This window comes from Pollachius pollachius (genome assembly GCF_949987615.1).
Source record: "Pollachius pollachius genome assembly, chromosome: 8".
In the NCBI taxonomy this organism is placed as follows: domain Eukaryota; kingdom Metazoa; phylum Chordata; class Actinopteri; order Gadiformes; family Gadidae; genus Pollachius; species Pollachius pollachius.
Genome location: NC_136941.1, coordinates 5,463,564 through 5,485,509, shown reverse-complemented (window position 1 = coordinate 5,485,509; position 21,946 = coordinate 5,463,564). Strand labels below are relative to the sequence as shown.

Genomic DNA, 21,946 nt, shown 5'->3' with positions numbered 1-21,946 from the left:
GAAGAGGAACGATGAAGTCTGACACACAACCGTCAAAATGACCATCAAGAGGAGAAATAACCAACCATCAAACGGACAAGACTCAAGTTACCAACCACCAACACCAGCAGGATAAGTAACATATCTATATATAGTACAACTAATTCAGGGAGATATATTTACTTACACCTATAGAATAGATAACAGCCTGGATAGGTGGTAAACATATTGATCTTACCTTTTTTTCGGGCTTTAATTATTCCGATATGTTCCTTGTGCCACTTTCTTCTCCGTCGGAAGGACGAGCTTAAAGTCTACAGGAGGTAATCAGTAACCGCTTGTTTCTTCCTTATTGCTCGTCTTTATCTCTGCTCTCATAAAGTAAGAGTTTAGAGAGGGACACCCGCTTGGCTCTTGTTTCTAAACAAAAACCAGCACTGGATTGGGTCCATACATTAACGTGTGCATTAGATTAATATCGGCGAGTATTTTCATCACAATGCACACCCAGGGGTCTCAATTAATTCCCCCCATCTTCGTAGCCCTCACCAAGGATTGGAGGTAATCAGTAACCGCTTATGTTTCTTCCTTATTGCTCGTCTTTATCTCTGCTCTCATAAAGTAAGAGTTTAGAGAGGGACACCCGCTTGGCTCTTGTTTATAAACAAAAACCAGCACTGGATTGGGTCCATACATTAACGTGTGCATTAGATTAATATCGGCGAGTATTTTCATCACAATGCACACCCAGGGGTCTCAATTAATTCCCCCCATCTTCGTAGCCCTCACCAAGGATTGGGTAATATAATCTTCACACCATTAACTGAACCATGAAGATGCTTTTGTGCACACAGACACGTTAGAGCCTGAACATCACGCCTATCTTAAGTTCACACGGATAGGACATGCAGGATTTATTTCATTAGTATGGTGCTGGAAGGCGTTGTACCGTGAAGAAACTTGTGAGTGGCAGAGCTTAAAGACGCAATGGTGCCAGATGGGAACTCAACAGAGCCAAACCAAGAACACCTGATGAGGATCAGTGATAACACACGTAAGGAATTAAAGATCTGCTCTGTATTCCAGTTGGACGCTCTTGAAATAAATAGACAAATACTAAAAAGGCACACAAATAGGTTGTTTTATCCACCGTTTATCTTTTGTGTATTCATCAGGATCCACCTTTAATGCTTAATAATATTTATATATACTAGCAATTACAGATGTGTCAATGCATCAATCATAGATATACATCATTGTGGTTCACAATAGAGTCAAGCAACCGTGGTGGAAAACAAGTGCTGGCACACATGAATGAAGAGATCCTCCAAGGCCCAAAGCCAGCAGCCTAGAACCACCAAGGCCACCTTTATATCCAGGAGTTATACACTAGCAGTAGACACAGTGAATACATCATACAGCCCGATATTGCCAAAGTGAACAAACAGACGCGTTGGCCGCGTTAACCGGCGGCGCCATCGGGCAGCTGAATGTGGCCCTGTGCTGGAGACGTGAAGCGTGGAGAGCTGCTGTTGATCTGGTCAACATCCCATAACTAGCCTGCTGACCTCTGTACCGTTTTACACTGTACACTGGACTGTACACAGCAGGGGGGGGAGGGGGGCTGAGGTGCCCTGTTTCTCTTCTTGTTTTTGAGTGTGGATCGGGCAGCCGGGGAGGGGGGGGAAAGATGGCGTCTTGAGATGAGCGAGCAAAGTATCGAAGGAGTAGGACAGAGTAGAGCCCTCTTTGCATCCCCTGACGGCACCAACAAACTCATGGAGGAGTGGGGGGGGGGGGTCTACTCTGTCCTCCTCCAGCGAGAGGATGATGAAGAGGAGGAGCAGGGAGAGGGTTGGTGGTGGTTGGTGGTGAAAGGCGGGTCTTATGAGTCATTGACGGACATGTTCTCCACACCGGCAGGCAGGTCCCGGGGGTCCTTCTTCTTCTTGCCCCCCTCCTGCTTCTTGGCCTTCTTGGTGGTCTCCTGGTCGATGGGGGCCGGCTTCACGAAGCGGATCATCTCGGCCATGTCTGCGGACGGGAGGGGTCGCAGGTCAAACGGGGACAGGGTGTGTGATATACACTGCTACAACATACCCACGGTGCTGGTGGGTCGTCTGCTCGCGCTTTTCAACACAAGGATAGGGAGACTATGGGTCGGGATCTTAAGAGGACAACCAATCTAAACTCCAGCTGAACAGACAGATTAACACCAACCCTAACTCTGTTTCAAATCCCAGTGTTAATGATAATAACTTGAATTTATATGGTGCCTTTCATCGTACCCCAGGTCGCTTGACAAAAAGAAGAGGGGGGAAACGGGGGGGGGGGGGATAAATGTTTAGCTCTCCTCTTTAATAACCTGTCCCTGACTCCACAGTCTAACCCCCTGATGGTAAAATCTCCACGTAGCGCGTATTAGTCCGCCGGATGGGTGGGGATCAGGTCAGATGCTACTTCATCGGCCCCCAGACGGTCCCAGCGTGGGAGGCGGGCCGACACCACGCGGCTCACCAGGGGGCATGAAGGCGCGGAGCGGCTCGGGGATGACGATGCCCTCCTCCGTCTGGTAGTTCTCCAGGATGGCGCACATCACGCGGGTGGTGGCACACATGGTGGCGTTGAGCATGTGCACGTATTCGGCCTGCGGACGTCAACACACACACACACACACACACATTTAGGTTTCCCATTTTACTTTATCATAAAGTGCAAGCATATTTGAAGAAGAAAATCTCCTTAATTGTGGAAATCCGTCAATGAAAAATAGGGACAGTTTCCACCAGTTTCTGTTTGAAAAATATTGGTTGTTTGCGGTTTGATTCATCCCCATCAAGTGTACATTTGGTGTCATGACACCTTGCCTAGTAACATCGAAAAGCCGTTTCCAACATTGACGCATTGCGTGTGCCTCAAGTATGAGGACCAATCAGGAAGCAGCGTGCAGAGGCCTTAAGACCCTGGGTGAGTCGGTGGTCTGTGGCTCCCCCACCTTGTCCATCATCTTCTTGGTCTGCCCGAAGCGGATGCGGAGGCGGCGGGCCTGGTAGTCCAGGCAGTTGGAGCAGGACACCAGCTCCCTGAAGGCCGCGGAGCCTGGGAACCAGGCCTCCAGGTCCAGCTTCTTACTGGCTGCGTGGTTCAAGGCACCTGGAGCGCGAATGCGAACGCACACACACACACACACGTTACTTTATAGCAGTAGTCGTTCCCTAAGACACTACAACTACAACCACAACCAGAAGTTCAACCATTCATCTAAAGCACATTTATTTTATTTTGTTTTCTGTGTTTGTCATCGGACTGTCTCCCACCATATTTAGGGCTGTAAATTGTTGTTTTAATTTGTGTTTCAAGTTGTAGCATTTCATGTGCCTCAGTTAACCCTGGTTGTTGTTTTTTAAATGTGGTTTATTAATAAATGTGCCTGACTTGACTGATTACATTTATCAATGCATAAACAAGGTGTGGTCTGTTTGTGTGTGGTTATTACACGTGTTTGAGCATGCGTGCATGCAAGTCATTAGCCTGTGTGTCCTACCAGAAACAATGTTGACAATGCGGTAAGGAATCCCCAGCGACTGGTAGAACTCCTCCGCTGTGCCGATCATCTCGTCAAAAGTCTCCCAGGACTTGTCGTCGTGCGGGGAGGCGTAGATGAACTGCTCGATCTGAACACGAATCAACAGGGAAGGGCGGCGTCACTTGATGATTCATCGAGGAACAAACAACAGACGTGCTTCACTAAGGAACATGCACTATATTAGTTAGGCGGGGTTTGTCCTCCGTTGAAACAGCTCGTTGGGTTTAATCCAACCTGTCAATCTCTCATCGACCGTTGTTCAGTTTGTCTGGGGTTAGTGCCAGGATGGGTTAGGAGAAACGGATACAATCCTACTATAACACGTAGTGCATGGAATGGTAAGGCATGTAAACACCCACAGTGAAACTGGAGAGATCCGCAACCATCAAACTTTATAAACCTTCAAATGAATGTTGAATACAAAGGAAAAGGTAAGGAAGTTGAGTCTCCTCAGGAGTAATGGTGGGTTACCATCATGATTCCTTTCTATAGCTAAGTTGAGTCTCCTCAGGAGTAATGGTGGCTTACCATCATGATTCCTTTCTATAGCTAAGTTGAGTCTCCTCAGGAGTAATGGTGGGTTACCATCATGATTCCTTTCTATAGCTAAGTTGAGTCTCCTCAGGAGTAATGGTGGGTTACCATCATGATTCCTTTCTATAGCTAAGTTGAGTCTCCTCAGGAGTAACGGTGGGTTACCATCATGATTCCTTTCTATAGCTCATACAGACAGGGGCCGCCACACCTCTCTGCCCGCAGCAGAGAGGTGGTGGTGTTCGGGTGTGGTGTCTTGCTCTGGGACACAGCGACACTCTGGTTCGAGGAGCCGGGGAATCGAACCAGCAACCTTCGGGTCACCAGCCAACCTACTCTACCTCCTGAGCCACTGCAGCCCCCTTGACTACGAGACTGAGTGACACGTTATTACAACTCGCCACCACCATAGAAGAACAAACAGGCTGCATTGACCCATGACCCATGACCCACGCGTGGAACCCTGACCTTCTCGAACTGGTGCACGCGGAAGATTCCGCGTGTGTCCCGGCCGTGGGAGCCCACTTCCTGCCGGAAGCAGGTGGAGAGGCCGGCGTAGCGCAGTGGCAGGTCCTCAGGCTTCAGCCACTCGTCGCGCAGGAAGGCGGCGATGGGCTGCTCCGACGTGGCGATCAGGTACTTCTCGTCCACCGAGTTGTCGTCCGACTTCTCGCTGCCCTTGCCGATCACCTGGGGGGGACGGGGGGGAAAGGAGAGATGGGATTAATTTAATAATATGATGATAAACGTGGTCCGGGCTTGGGGAAGGTTTGCTGTTTCAGTGCTCCTAAATAAAATGTGCTTTGATATTGCTTTTGTCAAAGCACATTTTAGGTCATACAAAAATAGGTCACAACAAATATTTTTTTTTTATCTTAATAAAATGTGCTTTGACATTTTAAAAAGGTCCCATGGCATGCCACCAGGTGTGGTGTGATTGGCCGGTACAAGCCGTTTTGGAAATCTGCCCCGTATGACATCACAGGTGGGCGTGTCCACCTAGATGTGTGCTGGATAGATCAGTCTACCAGCCTACCCAGTGGACTGTAGCAAACGTTGCTCATCTATCCGTCGGACATCTAGGTGGACACGCCCACCTGTGATGTCATAAGGGGCAGATTTCCAAAACGGCTTGTAGCGGCTGATTGAGAAGGTAGGTGGGCGAGGTTATCTTGCTCATGACTGCTGGTAGACTGCGGACGGATCGGGGTTCAAACCCACAACCCATCGGCTGGGAGTCAGAAACCCCAACCGCTAGAGATCATCCTGCCCCTTATTAACAAGGTAACCGTCGCGCCAACACCACCCAAACCTAAGGCTGTGCAATTAATACAATTTTGATTGCGATTATTATTGTCACTTTCGAACATGCAAATTATAAAGCCTTATGGACGCCTCGGGACGTACTTCAACGCGCTGCGGCATCACTTACTTGTTACTGTGGTTTGCTTGGAGATCGTCTGTTTGTGGTGGGTGCATGCGCGAATGAGTCAATTAATGGACGTGTGTGTGTGTGTGTGTTGCGGGCGTGTGCCAGTCAAAGTAACAAATGAACTAACGTAAAGACGATGCATGCATCTTATACTATTCGTTCAATTCAAAACAAACAATCCAAAAACGGCATCCTTTACTGCTTCAAAACCAATTATAAATAAATCAAAAACGGCGTCGCTTATTCTCTTCAAAACTTTCTTATCTTTTCAAAACTTGCGTGTAGACGCGGCGTGGTACCGAGCGGTTGAAAAACCATTTCTGTCGGCGTCTCCTGTGTGCCCATCGCACCTGCGTTCAATTACTTATTAAGGCACGGGACACAAAGTGATTGCGTCATTGACCAAAAACAACAAAAGTGCGACGGTTGTAGTTCTTTAAATTAAGTGGCTCCAACAATTATTATTTATTTAGGGTATTTTTTTTTTGTGTGTGTTTTTTTTGGAGAGAAATGCTGAATAAATGCATCATGTTTTCAAACTAAAAGATAATCGTGATTTCATTATTGACCAAAATAATCGTGATTATGATTTCTTCCCTAATCGAGCAGCCCTACCCAAACCCGTTCCAAATATCCCTCCATATCAAAATGGCGACCCTCTGACCTCAAGGGGGCCCTCTGTGTGTGAAAGGGAGGAAGAGGGGAAGCATTGGGGACCCCCGCCCACACACCTTGTAGAGCTCGTCGTCAAACTGGCTGAGCTGGGCCACCTCCTGCATGACCTCCTTCCTCATGAAGAACGGCGTGTACAGCGGCGTGTACTGCTTGGCATGGAGGACCCTCAGGGCGTAGTTGATGAGAGCCTGTTCTAGGAACACCAAGGGTCCCTGGAGGCAAGGCACGCACACAGCCACACACACACTTCCACGTTACTTTATAGCAGGGGTCGTTCCCCAAGACACTACAACTACAACCCCAACCGGAAGGTCAACCATACATCTAAAAAGCACATTTATTTTATTTACTGTTTTCTGTGTTTGTCATCGGACTGTCTCCCACCGGGCAGTAAATTGTTGTTTTTATTAGCGTTTCAAGTTGTTTCAAGTACTTCAGTCAACACTGGTGGTTATTTTTAAATGTGGTTTATTATTAAAGTAGCTAACGTGACTAATAGGTACATGTATGAATGTTTTTGATGTTGCCTTCAGGGCACCCTGAAGGCAAGGTAGGCGCACACACACAATTTCAAAATAACATCCAATGAAATACCAGGATGTAATACACAGGCATTTCTACAAGTTGGGGTGCCAAACAAAACCAACCAAATGGCCAAAGACAGCGGTTAATTTCTCATTAATAATAAGGGAGGAATACCCCCAGGCAATTAAGATGTAAAAATGCATGTGAAGTCGTGTGCATGTCTCTAATTCACCAAAATCAATCTCTATTAGAAATTCGACCCTCATACACAAATCTTTACCTGTACATCACTGCTTCAATAAGAAGAGGATTTAGCCTTTATCGACTTGTAACGTGCCAATCGAAAGTTTGATGAGGTTGCTATGTAAACAAGTACAAGTATGGACTTGTACATCACACATTCCATATACAAACTGATAATTGATGAGCATTCCATTGTACATACCACTTTGAGAGAGGCAAGTACGTGCACTTTATTTCTATTAGAACAAACATTCAATCAAATGAAGCGCACACATGCTCTGTGCTCATTTTGACACAGGTCACACCTTGACACAGGTCGCACCTTGACACAGGACGCACCCTGCCACCGTCGCACACCGTACCTTCAGGAAGTATCCCCGGCTCCCGGCCACGATGGCGCCCTTCTCCCCGTCGAAGCCGTCGATCATGACGACCAGGTCCACGTGGGAGTACTTCTTTTGCACGCTGCAGTCTCCCCAGGTCCGCTCCACCTTGTTGTCTGCGTCCTGCATACACACACACACAAACACACAGACACATACACACACGCACACACACGCACACGCGTTAAGTCTAACTGAGGGTCATTACTTTGAAGTATACAGAAATGCCAACTATGTAATCGGACTTAAACTAGATATCCTTTCCCTCTGGCATTTCCAATCTCCTATTTAAAGGGAATAACTTCTCCCGGTAATCCATTGAGACTATAAAACGCGGAATCACGGCAAATAAATAAAACAAAAGCAGTCAGAGACCAGCAGCGATACCACCGATGGATACGGCGCTTGCTAAGCGACCTGCGCTATGAGCGGGGGTGGTGTTGGCGGCGGGTGTTCTAGAGGGCTCACCTCGTCGTTGCTGATGGGGACGGATGGGTGGAGCAGGTTGCCGATCTCGCGGAGGAAGTCGAAACGCTCCGCCTCCAACTTCAGTCGGTCGACGTCGGCCCGTTGCACCGCCTCCTCCACCAGCACCCGCACCGCCTTGATCTGGGTCACCGTCAGCGCCTGCACACGCACACACACACACACACACACTGAGTCAGGACTACAGAAACACGTCAGGTAGTGACACACACACACACACTGAGTCAGGACTACAGAAACACGTCAGGTAGTGACACACACACACACACACTGAGTCAGGACTACAGAAACACGTCAGGTAGTGACACACACACACACACTGAGTCAGGACTACAGAACCACATCAGGTAGTGACACACACACACACACACTGAGTCAGGACTACAGAACCACATCAGGTAGTGACACACACACACACACACACACACTGAGTCAGGACAACAGAACCACGTCAGGTAGTGACACACACACACACACACACACTGAGTCAGGACTACAGAACCACGTCAGGTAGTGACACACACACTGAGTCAGGACTACAAAACCACGTCAGGTAGTGACACACACACACACTGAGTCAGGACTACAGAACCACGTCAGGTAGTGACACACACACTGAGTCAGGACTACAGAACCACGTCAAGTTGTAACGCACGCACGCACACACACACACGCACACGCACACACACACACACCCCTAAATAAGGCCTAGAGATCCATACCAAATAGCACCTGCACAGGAAACCCCCAACACATGTTGTGTGCAGTGTCAATGTCTGCCAAAGCACATATACACTATTTATTTAAAGGCCATGTTGCAGGGTTTATTTTCCAACGAATTTGTGCAATTTGCTTGTTGGTAATAAAGATTTAAACAAACTGTTATTTATTGTATTTAATGTTGTTAGGTATCACAAAACGGAATGTAATACGAAAAAGTAGGTACTATTTTAGCGGTTTGCTATGGATTTCCCCCAGAATGCATTGCATGACGTCTCGTTGGGGAGACACGGACCAAGGCGCATTGAGACCCTTGAGAGTAGAGACTAGTAAGAGAGTGTTCAGCAGATTATACAGATACATAGATAGATACATAGATATTATATATAGTTAGTATATGCTACACGTGAACCTCCTAAGATGGCGCAATTTTATTTGTTCGCTATCTCGGGATATTGGGTAATATCCCATGATTGACATCTTAAACTCGATATTGTTTTTATCGCAAAATGTCCGCTAATAACAACAAATAAACCTTCGGTCTCGGGGGCTATTCCCCATTATTCATTTGGCCTTCGGCGAATAATTGTTGATTAATAGCCTAGATAGATAGATAGCCTAGTCAAGTCTTTATTAATACCAAACTACACAAATCGTCGGGAACTCATTAGGTGATTCGGCTCACACAGTATAGCCTACAAGACCACACAGAACAAATGAGACAACAAGTCTGACTGGGCATACATAAAATACATCACATTAAAACTAGACACATGTGTGGATAGATAGATAGACAGATAGAAAGATAATTAAATATGTTCTATTATTTGCCTTGCGGAGCCAGCCAATGCTGTGCGTGTATGCAAATTAGCCATGTGCGCCTAACACAAGAAAGATGTAATGTTGAGAAGTCATACAAAAAACGGATAGCAAGCGAAAGATAAACCAGACTGTATCAATCACATACTTTGGGTCCATTCTAACATATGGTAAGAGGCTAGTCTTTAAATCTTTGCAGTGACTGAATGTTGATGATAAAACGGATTGTTTTGCATAAGATGAGTGTGTGCGACTGTGCGTGTGTCCTTTCCGGCTTCGGCATACTGCATGGTTATAAAGGCATTGTGGTTAGTTGTGGTCTTAGTGAAGCAGCCTAGCCTTGGAGTTGGATAAGTTGGAGTGATTGTGTACGGGCGTGCGAGAGTGAGAGAGAGCACACCCGCCGTGGTGATGTTTGGCTTGTTGTGGGCTGTTATGCCTTCTATTTCTAGATCTTCTGACTAAGTTTACCGGTACTTACGACATAATCGCTGTCACTAGATATAAAGAAAACGTTGACTTTCACTCGGTGCTATTCACTGAAAGTAAAAATAAGTGTTGTTGTTGTATGCACTGCTGTTCATTGACTAGCTCCAGCGCTCGTTGCTGCGTTGCTAAATGATAGCAACTCTCCGCTCATTCTCCTCTGACCATGCATTTAATTGGCTTTGACCACCATCAGTTCTCGGCAATTCCTCACTCGCCCTCTCACGTCTGACAGGTTCGAAATTATACTGCTGTGGGCCATCATACATGTTATTTGTGGTTCTTGCCACCTCTTAGACGCCATAGTTCTAGTACTAGGCTGAGGCTACCTTCCACCACGTCTCCCCAACGTGTCGTCATCGCCGAATGGTGTTAGAAATCACCCGTTACTGCCAAAAACTACAAAAACTGGACTTTAACACTATTTTGGAGACATTTTATAAATGATACACATATTTTGAGTGCTTTATGTACCCATTAATCAAAACTTCCTGTTAACCTGCACGTAGGCCTTTAGGAACACTTGTAATTAGATCTACATCCGGACAGGAATCTATAAATCAAGTGTTCTGAAAAAAAAAAATCTAGCTAACTCTAGCTGGTGTCTCTAAATTGCCTACCGTAGCTCTAACTGGTACAGCGCTGTATTAATACTGCCTGGATTGCAGGTTCAATTCCAACTGGGACTATTCTTGCAAGCAACAGCAGTATGGCAAGATGCAAAAGGCCTACATTTATTCATATCAGCCACCAGTGCCCCTCAAAGCACCTCACCTGCATTCTATGCATGGATAGAATATGGTCTATTACTATCTATCCAAAGTTGTTGTCAGTGCAAGTAGCAAAGCAAATCACTATCGTGACTGGTGCGATAAGGTGCTCTTGAATCCTACAAAGTCCTCGATACGGTCTGGGTTACCCTGGAGGTCCTTTAAACGTGATACCTGCCTTTGTAAACACGGGGAATAGCCTTTGTGTTTGTCGGGTGCTTCATACATAAATAGATGGGTCAACGTACATACATACATACACTTCTCGTAGTAGCAGTAACAAAATACAATCACAATTGATGACTATGCGTTTCTTCTCAAGACGTCTGCCTTGCTGATTTAAGGGGGTTTTTCTTTGCCCTTGTGAGGGCTTGGGTCAAGGGGGGTGTCTTCAATCATTTTGCCGGTTAAGCCCTTTGAGACTGTAATGGTGATTAAGGGCTTTACAAATAAAATGGAATTGAATGACGGTTTTGTTTATTTTGTCCATCCACTTCCTTGTCGCAGTACTATTTCTTAGCAGACACCATGATTTAGAAGTCACTGCGAACAATACAGATACGTGGAAGTCATTTAAGGGCTAATAATGGAGAACTCCAGGAGTCGTCCTGTGGTCGCTGAGGGCTGTTCAGCAGAGTAACAGTCGGTACGACCAAACACATGTGTGCGCATGTTTCTCAATGCGCGCGTGTGTCGTGCGGTCATACCGATAAGGTTTCAGCTGTCAGAGCCTCGACGTTCTGGGCGACTTCCGGTACACAGTCGTCCTCCCCGACTGGCTCCTTTTTCTGCATGAGAATTGGAGAGAAAAAATAAATCACTGTTTGAAAATATACAAATATCACACACCCCCCTTCGAAGGAATGGTTGGTTCCTGGACTCGAGAATCCCTCTTCCGTGTTCCTTTTCAAGATTTCTCCACTCTGGGTTTGGGGGGGTTTTATTTGCGCTAAAGAGTGGCTTAGGGTTAGGCAGTGTTGTATGATATGCGCCTGTGAATCCTTATGAGACTACAACTGTTTGAAATGAATAAAACCTTACAGAACTACTGTTTTGGGGGGCGTTTTCACGCCCTTAGTCTTAGGGGCTGTTGTATGATGTGGGCCTGTGAGGCCTTTTGAGACTGCTGTGTATTAAAGGGCTATACACATATAATTGACTCGACTGTATTCACATACACTCGGTGAAAATATCGATCCCCTGTTTATAGGTTAAAAGGTGATCATTTATACAGAAAAAAAAAAAAAACACTGGTGGTTTGATCTTGGTGTTGGGCGGGGTTGACAGTTGACACCTTTAAGACCGTACCTTCATCTTCTCGCCAATGCTTTTGCTGCAGAGATTCTTCATCTTGTTGAGGTTGTCTGCCGTAAAGCGGCCTGTAAGGAACCAACATCAAATCACTGCAGTGGTGCATTCGATATTGTAGGTGCGATTGTAAAGTTGTAATAGACGCGCCCATGTTGCACTGGGCGTAGATATCAAGGTGGCATTATTAAATGAAACAACTTTTTTTCTCCTACAATAAACTGCATCTTTAATTTTCTTGAAAAACCTCTTTATAACCCCATCTAGACTTGTAGAGAAACGAAAATGCTATGGTCGATGAAGTGCAGGGCTAGGGTGAGAGTGAGTGTGTGCTGTGCTGGGGATTGCATCAGATACCCGGTGCGAATAGTATGACGTACCGGTCGGTGCTAAAGCTAAGAGCTACTATTTAGACCTGTCAAAATGATCCAACGGGACTGTAAAACATGCCAATCTGTGTGCGAGTTCAGCGGGTGTAAATGACTGCATGAAGACAAAGAATTATGGGAATTTACAGACAAATCGTTGTGTTTATTCTGATTCAATGGACGGCTAACAATAGCTATTAGCGTTAACGATAGCAACTCCTGTAGGAAGTGCAGGATAATTTGCCACTTACATTTTCTCCATTCTGTATCTGCAGCGATGAGTTTATCTACAAGGGTCACATCTTTAAACCTCTTCCTCTGTGTCTCTCTGATGAGTTCGGGGTCACCCCCTTTATCGGTCCTGAACTGGTCCAAATCGAGCACCATCTTTCCACGTTGCCCGTCAAGAGAAAGCTGAGCAAGGAAGCGTCGAGGGAGACTACAGCAAGGGTTGCCAGATTTTCGCTGGAACATCACGTATTCCCGGAAAATTATTTATGAAGAGCTAGCACATAACGTGTTTTACATCACATATAAAATGTCAACTACATGATATAACATATGCTGTATCTAGGTATGCAATAAGCCTGTTAAACTTAAATGGCTTGTTTCTCAAGTTTGTAGTAGTTGTTTGTAAAAGAAAAAATATATATTCAACATGGCAACACAGCTTGCATCCAGCGCTCGGAACCGCAATGGAAAAGCGTTCAGCCGCTCCATGCCAAGATGCGCAACAGCAGGAATAGAAAATAAAAACAACGTCTTGCTTTTGATTTTATTTGTATTATTGTACATATATGAACATGAAATGAATATTACAAAAATATATATGTTTAAATAGCTCAAACTACTACAATTGTACATGGTTTAGACCGACTGGAAAAGATAAGTATCAGTTTTTACAGGGGGTAAGATGTGCCCGTTTTACATTCAAAAAGCCGATTTTTCATAACTGACTTACCTTAAGATCACCATTTCAAATCATAACAATTCATAACAGTTGAATAGTTTACATTCGCTTGCACACAACTTCTCACAACGTAAATACTAAATTGTATACTCATTCTTACTTGGTTATTTGACCGACGCATGCACAGAGAACTTTAAATGAAAATACACAGCAATACGACTGTGTTATATATATTATTGTTAAAATGCCTTGAGTACACAAGAGAGCTTATGCAGAGGTTAAAAAACGTTGTACATTCCAAGCATAGCACAAAATACTAATATTTTTTACTCTAATACTTTAATAGCAGGAATAACTCGGGGGGGGGGGGGGGGGGGGGTTAAAGGAGGTTGCACTGTTTTGCACAAGAGAACTTCGGCAGTTATACTGTATACTTAAGATGTCCCAGCCATCCTTCATTTCTTTATTTTTAAAGGTGACATATTATACCACCAGGTGTGAGTGTGATTCGCCTTCCAATCTGGGTGGACACGCCCACTAGTGACGTCATATGGGGCAGATTTTCGAAAACGGCTTGTAAGGCTGATCACGCTCACACCTGGTGGTGTAACGTGTCCCCTTCAATAAACTTCCAGCTTCAATGAACCTTTGCGCGGGCGCCCTCCCAGCCACTAGGCGGACGTCCCGGTGCCGAGAGCACCGGCCCTGGGGCTCCTCACACCGCTACGGCGGCCCCCTCTGCCCACCCCCTTTGTCCCTTCTGCTCCTCCTCCTCCTCCTTCTCCTCCACCGTCTCCTCCCCCTGCCTCGCCGCCGCCCTCGCCGCCGCCGCCTCTTCCGCCAACCCGGCCTCCGCGATGGCCCACAGCAGGGCGGCCCCGGACGGGACCCGGGCCAGCCCCTCCCGGGACAGGTGCTCCACCTCCAGGTAGCGGCCGGGCGCGTGCAGGGCCACCCCGTGCAGGTGGGAGAAGAGCAGGGGCAGGTCGCCCGGCAGGCGGTAGCGGGACACCAGGCCGAACTCCAGGGGGATGTCCGTCTCCTCCGAGTGCGGGAAGATGGCCGCCATGTACTTGGACAGGTCTCTGCCGCGGGCCCGGGCCCTGCCCAGCTCCTCCCCGATGAGGGCCACGGCCGCCGGGCAGATCAGCCAACGCGCCTCCTCACCCCCTCCCTCCTCCTCCTCCCCCCCCTCCTCCTCCTCTTCTTTGTTGTCGTTCCCGTCGTTGCTGCGGCTGGGAGCCAGGGGCCGGTGGTGGAGGCCCCTGGAGCAGAGCACCATGACGAAGTCGCTCTCCTGGAGCTGCCTGCACAGCCAACTGATGGAGCCTTCCTCTGCCAGGCTGAGCGAGTCCCAAAGGTCCAGACACACCTGGCAGAGAGGGAGGGAGAGAGGGAGGGAGGGAGGGAGGGAGGGAGGGAGAGAGCAAGAGAGAGAAAGGCCCACAGAGAGACAGACAGAGAGAGAGGGAGAGAGGGGGAGGGAGGGAGGGAGGGAGAGAGCAAGAGAGAGAAAGGCCCACAGAGAGACAGACAGAGAGAGAGGGAGAGAGGGGGAGGGAGGGAGGGAGGGAGAGAGACAGAGAGAGAGAGGCCCACAGAGAGAAAGACAGAGAGGGAGGGAGAGAGGGAGGGAGGGAGGGAGAGAGCAAGAGAGAGAAAGGCCCACAGAGAGACAGACAGAGAGAGAGGGAGAGAGGGGGAGGGAGGGAGGGAGGGAGAGAGCAAGAGAGAGAAAGGCCCACAGAGAGACAGACAGAGAGAGAGGGAGAGAGGGGGAGGGAGGGAGGGAGGGAGAGAGACAGAGAGAGAGAGGCCCACAGAGAGAAAGACAGAGAGAGAGGGAGAGAGGGGGAGGGAGGGAGGGAGGGAGGGAGAGAGACAGAGAGAGAGAGGCCCACAGAGAGAAAGACAGAGAGACAGAGAAAGAGAGAGAGAGAGAGAGAGAGCGAGAGAGTAAGATACAGAGAGTGAGACAGAAACACGACAGAGAGAGAGACAGAGAGCGAGAGAGACAGACAGAGAGAGAGAGCGATAAAAGAGAAACAGACACAGAGGAACAGACAGACACAGATGGAGTGGCAGAGAGCGAGAGAGCGAAACATTTAGAGACAGAGAGAGAGACAGAGAGAGACAGACAGCGAGTAGGCAGAAAAAAGAAAGTGAATCTCTGTTTCAAGTTTTCTTCTTAACATTTTGTTATGGTCGGCCATCGTATTACACAAACGGTTTGCATGGAGAGGTAGTTACTTGTCTACCTTAGTGGCCATGTGTTGCTGTACGAAAGCCCCAAGCTGCATGACAGCTCTGACGTGGGCGGGGCCATCCTTGCCACAGTAGCAAATCAGAAGCCGGGGCGGAGACACACCTCCCCCTGGCAACAAGGTGACTTCCTCCTGTGTGGTCTTGCCTTGATGTCGTTCCACAATAACATCTGCTCCGAGACCAGAACAACGTGATATTTGCAGTTTAGTTCCGCCCCTTGTTGTTCTGTTTGAGTGTCGATCACAGACCGCAGACTCACATTCATAAAGGCAGTTTTAGTAGTTAGCGTTGAAGGCCAAATGACAAAAAAAGTTTAACCGTCTAAAACATTCACGACTCATAAGAGAGCAGAAGAAGTATATTAAAAAGCCATTAATCAGTCAGACGTGTTTCGAGGAGGATTGAGAGACTAGCCTGTGGACAAAAAGGAAAACATTCCAAATATTCATGACTAAAAACATAGAAAAAATGACATTTAAGAAGACAATAAACTTTACATATCAAAATTAATTGAAAGACTAGCCAGAGGAGGCCAAACCTCCAAAAGCTCTGAGTGTGAGTTTCCTTCTGTTTTCTAATGTTACTTTGTTAGATATCCATACAGATTTCTATACTTTACATTTTGCAACAGGTCTAGCAGGCAGTGTCCCCCCGAGTCCTGATGCAGTGACAGATTATAGCCTTTATGTTTCAACCTGATTCAATTTAACTTTATTGTTTTCGTACCAGTTAAACCCAACCGAATGCAGTAAGCATCCTCACTTTCAATATCACCTACAATATTATTGTTCAATTTTATTTGCCTATATTAGTTTACTTATTTACTATTTGTACCCTTACTTTGGATGTTGTTCTATTCAGCAGTGGTGTTAGCATTTACCCCGCCCCTATACACTTTTAATTTAGCATGCTTTATTTTTATTATGCTTATGTTGTTGACATTTTGTGGACCAATCCCTGGCCCAATAGTTTCACCCAGGATCTATCAATTCCATCCGACTCTACCTTTTCTTATCCAACCAGACATTGCAAAGTAGCATAAGGTGCAGGTCTATATTAGACTGGGTAGCCCCGTCTATTCTGCCGGCGATTTGAGTTCGCTCTGCACAAGGGTCTGGAGAAGAGCAACACATTTCTTTCTAGTTTGTGTGTATGTTTTTGCGGGAGAAAATCACCGAGCTGGCTTTTCCCCTTGGCGCGCTATTGGCTGGTTTAACGCAATGACAACAGGGAAGCGACGGCAAGCAGCCAATTGCGTACAGAGTCATTTGAACTAGGCCCGTTGATCCCGCCTCTTGGACCTAAAAAACACCAGCAGCTTCCCCATACCAACGTGCAGTCTATGACTGAGATTGGTCTGGCAGTAGCCTATATGTGTTCTGGTACCTGGCTTCAGATCCGCCTTCTTCTCCCACAGGGTGGGCCTCCTGCAGAGGAAGAGCAGCAGGATGGCAGCCAGGAACCCCAGAGACAGGGCCAGCGGGAGGATCAGAGCCAGGGGACGGGGGGCGGTCCCACCTACTGCTGCGTCTGCATATAAGACATGTCGGTTGTTAACATGGCAGGTTGTCAAACAGGGGTTACCACACCTCAACGCCAGAAAGGAGACAAACAGAAGAACCCTCTGGCTTCTTCTGTGCACTCAAGAAATGTATGTCATTATTTAATAAAAAACATCCACGATGACGACGTGTTAAAAAATGAACACATGTGAAAGTGCCTCAGGTAGCTGTAGGCAAGGGCGTAGGAACCGGGGGGGACGGAGGGGACGTGTCCCCTCCAATATCGGAGACAGGCGCATTTGTCCCACCTAAAAATTATACCGGATCTGTCAGGTTTCCGATGTGTCCCCCCCAATGTTAAACTCATTCCTACGCCCCAGGCTGTAGGTATGATTTATGAGCTTTATTTGATGTGATCCATTAGAAATGATCACAATCTTAAGCTATTCGTGTGTAAAAGGTTCTTTGAAATGTCAGCTTCGGTTGATTGCACGCATGCAATGTGTTTGACCCCACGTTGTTGTGAGACTGCTCCCGGCTCCTTTGTGACCAATCAGGTGATCTCTCAACATCGGTTCGGGGGATTCCGTCTTGCCTGTCAGTCACAGGTGCGTGAATGCAACCGTTCATAATGGCGTGGACTACAGAGGGAGGGTAATTGTCTGGGTTGTCAAAAAATCATTCAAAATTCAAAGCCTTGGTCTGCTGGTTCTGCTCTTCCTGCTCTATCTCTCTCTCTGCTCTCTTATCTCACCGACCGCAGCCGTTCTCACGTTCTCTCTCTCTCTCCAGATGATCTACATGAGGTTGAACGGGACGTTACCTCGCTTCCCCTGCTCCACCTGGAAGTCAAAGGAGGCCCTCACCGCATCCACCTCATCTGCTGCAATCTGTTAGGACGACAATGAGGACAAGCATTCAGGGTTAACTTTATTTACAGAACACTATTGTCACAATGACAGTCCCGGGGCTTACAGTACCACACTTCATGCATACACAGACACCTACACCCACAGACACACGCACACACACACACACACACACACACACGCGCGCACGCACACACACAAACAGACACATAAACTCAGACGCAAGCACATACGCACGCACGCACACACGCACACACACACAGCAAACAAAGTACAAAGGTTTGTATGCTATCGTAAATATTGTAAACTTTAGAAATATATATTAAGATAAAAAAATACAATTAAAAGTGAACTTATTTATCCATTTTGTTTGATCACAATGACAGGTTATACCTCACAGGTGTAGTTAGTTCCTTCTTTCAGGCCCTCTAGGAGGAAACTGCAGTGAGTTTTATTTTTAGAGAAATCCTACCGGAGGAGGAAGATGAAACGCAAAGTTAGGATTTAGGTGGATTATGCGAAAAATAATCAGAATTGTCTTTAGCATTTACTGCTTGCATCTGAACACACCAGTGATCGCTCGCAGACTTGTTTTGACTGGACGCAACTTCTATCTTTCTTTGTACTTCAAACGACAAGTGTGTGGTGATGGGCTGGACTTACAGGTGTGATGCCCATGTAAGTCTTTCCTGTGGGCCCGTAGCACCAGGAGAAGTATTTCCTGACGCCCAGGGTGGGCGGGGCCAGGTTGAAGGTCACGGTGACCTCAGCCCTCACCCCTTGCTTCAGCGCGATTTGTTCAGGGTACCAGTCTACAAGTTCCACAGAGCCCCGATGAACCATTATTGAATAGTTCACGTTTTGTGGCATACATTTAATTTAAAAGTCAGCAGCCTTCACTGCTTGCTTTTCATTTAAATTTGATTTCTTTTTTATTATAATAATAGATTTCTAGCGTACCTTTTTTGCAGCGGTGAATGCCATGCTTCTTAGCGCACGCTATAAATACATGAAACACATTGTTTTGAATCGTACGCGTGTTCCATGTTTGGTAAAATACATAAAACACATTTGGTAAAATACACAAACATTGTTGATAACACATGTCATATCAGTAGCGATGGAAATACAACTTTAATACATGTCAGGTATCTTATGTCAGTACATATAACACATGTCGTACAGTAGGCCTGTAGGCCTTGTGTTGAAGCAGAGCTTAGTCCTCTTACTGTTAGTGGAGAAGATCTTGTGGTAGTAGAACTTGTCCCATTCCTCTGGGACAGGGATAGCCATGACGGTGACAGCGTACTGGGCCCCCAGGGCCAGCCCGGGGAAAGGGTCCGAGGTGTATACCTGAAGTTCAAAACCATGTCAGTAACCCGACACACTACAAAACACTTTTTTTAAACGCCCGGATCTGTGTTTTTACTGCGTAGCCATTCAGCCTTTAGATACTTTTGTCCAAACCAGGTCAGTAACCCGACACACTACAAAACACTTTTTTGAAACAGCCTGATCTGTCTTTATAATGCGTAGCCTTTAGCCTTCAGCCTTTAGATACATTTGTCCAAATGTGTTAATAAATATAATTTCTTAATTATAATATTAAATGTTACATACTTTCTTCATTATATATTTTAATTATTTTTATACATCAATGTCATTGTAATACAGGCCTCGGTGCGTAACATTTATCCTTTACTCTTTATCAATTCTATCTAAAGGCTTTGTTCCACAGTGCCTCAAAATGAACTTAGCATGACAGACTTGACACACTTAGCATGTTGGGAATGAGTCATTTCGCTAATGGATAACCGAAGAAAGTCTGTTTACATGCAAGCCCTTGGCTGAGAGCAAAACAGGCTAACCCGTTAACTATCATGCATTACAAATCATTAATTATCATTGATTATCATGTTATTCCAAATCATCAATGTTCCCTGTAATTCATACTACCTGGAGAGGCGTGTTGTATAGCCAGCAGTACATGTAATGTCCGCCCCTTATTGTGGCCTCCACTGATCCCAGTGAGTTTGGCAAACACGCCTCATTCCAAGTAAGTGCCAATGTAAACCATTGATCTAACAGAGGATCATCCAAAGAGGATCCAATATGTTGGTTTTGACTTGAATGAGGGCCAAGGGAAAATATTTTAGAGAAGAAATATGAATTGAGGAACGATAGAGATGGAGATAAGGGGAAGAGAGATATAAGAGCGATAAACACGAAGGGAAAGAGAAGATGAATTAAGAAGTGAGAGAGGTAGAAATTTGTAGATTGGGAGAGATTTGAAAATCGCTAGAAATAGAGAGACATAGGGGTTGAGAGGAGAGAAGGAGAGAGAGAGAGAGAGAGAGAGTGTGTGTGTGTGTGTGTGAGGGAGATATTGTGTGTGAGAGAGAAAGAGAGAGAGAGAGAGAGAGAGAGAGAGAGACAGAGAGAGTGTGTGAGGAAGAGGGGTATCCTACCAGTTGGGAATGGGAGGCCGGGAGAGAGAGGTTGCGTCTGAAGAGGAAGAGCTGACAGGCGATCTGGGCCCCCCCGAGACCCTGCAGGGTCACCTCGAAGCCTCGCAGGAATGCAATCCCTATGAACATACACAAGCAAACGCATACACACACACACACACACACACACACACACACACACACATTAGTTTCACTTTCAATCGAATGGGAACACACTTAACAATTATTCGCCGAAGGCAAAGTGAATAATTATTAAGTGTATTTTTGGCAGGGATTTATTTGTTTTTATCAGCTGTTTATTTGTTTTTATTACCATGACGAGACGACCGTCAAGCAATATCCCAAGTTTGAGATCTCAATCATGGGATATTGCCCAATATCCCGAGATGGCGAACCAATCAAATTGCGCCATCTTAGGAGGTTCACGTGTAGCATATACTAAAAACATATATACCTATTGATAGGCTTCATAACAGCATGCAAGGGATCTGTGTCATTAGTCATTTATATGCCCTTAGAGGTTCGTTCAAAGCATTGAGTCATACGATTTTATTATTTTTTCTCGTGCACTAAACTAACTGAAAACACACACAAATAAAAAGAAGTAACACACAAGTCACTTCATTAAAAAATGCTTAAGTTACTTAAGACTGGACAGATTTCATGGGTAAATTTGCCTTAATGCTACATTTTTGCATCGTTAGATACAATATAGTTTATGAATCCCAGCTGGGAATTTTGTGAGCCGATCCTCTACAAATCATTCATCGATTTACAATTGAACCAGTGAAATGTGTTTGTGTGCCGGTGAGAGCGAGCTTTGCTAGTCTTACCGTATTGGCTGGGCCTCCAGGAGACCACGGCGCTGTCTGTTTCAGAGCTGTCGGACAACAGCTCCACCTTCACGTCCTCGGGCCCTTGGACGTAGTGCTGGCACTCCTCCTGCCCGAACAGCTCAGCACAATGCCAGGGGATACAACCTGGAGGGGATTCACAGTGCAGTGGTTAGGAGGCCCAGGCCTAGCGGGGAGGTACTGGGTTCAAGTCCCCGTGTTCACAGTTTAGCAGTATAGGGTTCTTTGAGAAGGATGCCCTAACCTGCTCCTTAACGACTTGTATCTGAATTCACAGTCTAACCCCAACCTGCATCTTAACAAAGTATTTTTGGATGATATCATTCAAATCATTTCACTTTAGAATTATAGAAATAGCAACATCTGCTGTTGATCGTTTCTATTTTTTTTTTAATCCATCCTTGTTAAGAAAAGGAAGCCATCCAAATCCAATTGCAGCTGGCAGCTATGCCTGCATACTGGGCCAAGGTGACAAGGAATGTGTTTATTGTTGGGGTGTACACCTAAACTTTACTCGCCATCATATCGGGTTTATCTCGTTTTTTTGGAAACTTACCCGTGACCACGTAGGCAAACGTAAAGAGCACATTATAGAGAGCAAACACAGAGGCTCCAAGTCAACATCGGTTAAATGTATGGTTGTCCAGTTCTAGCTGAGCGGAGAGTTCTGCCTCCTTATTTGAGTCAAAAGAGAGTCAAAATGTCAACACCTTTTACCTTGTATCCCACTTTCTGGTCTGCTTTTGATTGACAGCATTATGGAC

The 21,946-nt window shown here is 46.1% G+C and overlaps 2 protein-coding genes across 2 annotated transcripts; both read right to left on the bottom strand.

Annotated features, from left to right (window-relative positions):
- Positions 1-1,131: 1,131 nt before the first annotated feature.
- Positions 1,132-12,727, bottom strand: sars1 (seryl-tRNA synthetase 1). The gene is made up of 11 exons (XM_079742095.1): positions 12,566-12,727; positions 11,947-12,017; positions 11,346-11,426; positions 7,826-7,984; positions 7,337-7,480; positions 6,263-6,418; positions 4,568-4,789; positions 3,524-3,653; positions 2,975-3,132; positions 2,497-2,626; positions 1,132-2,013 (listed from the first exon to the last, which is right to left on the bottom strand). The coding sequence occupies exons 1-11, from the start codon at positions 12,699-12,701 to the stop codon at positions 1,865-1,867; spliced, it is 1,536 nt and encodes a 511-aa protein (XP_079598221.1). The 5' UTR covers positions 12,702-12,727; the 3' UTR covers positions 1,132-1,864.
- Positions 12,728-13,939: 1,212 nt separating this feature from the next.
- Positions 13,940-21,703, bottom strand: LOC307079808 (interleukin-17 receptor D; the record flags this gene model as incomplete). Its single annotated transcript, XM_079742314.1, has 11 exons — positions 13,940-14,596; positions 15,483-15,658; positions 16,876-17,019; positions 17,815-17,881; positions 18,254-18,328; positions 18,524-18,672; positions 18,821-18,859; positions 19,090-19,213; positions 20,329-20,447; positions 21,162-21,308; positions 21,697-21,703. The coding sequence occupies 11 exons, from the start codon at positions 21,701-21,703 to the stop codon at positions 13,940-13,942; spliced, it is 1,704 nt and encodes a 567-aa protein (XP_079598440.1).
- Positions 21,704-21,946: the final 243 nt, after the last annotated feature.

What these genes read in the sequence shown, in the direction of transcription:
- sars1 (XM_079742095.1), bottom strand. Translation starts at nt 12,701, where the DNA reads ATGGTGCTCGATTTGGACCAGTTCAGGACCGATAAAGGGGGTGACCCC. An exon ending in AGATACAGAATGGAGAAAAT is followed by an intron (nt 12,018 to 12,565) that starts GTAAGTGGCAAA and finishes GGTTCCTTACAG; the next exon opens with GCCGCTTTACGGCAGACAAC. An exon ending in TCCCCATCAGCAACGACGAG is followed by an intron (nt 7,481 to 7,825) that starts GTGAGCCCTCTA and finishes GTGTGTATGCAG; the next exon opens with GACGCAGACAACAAGGTGGA.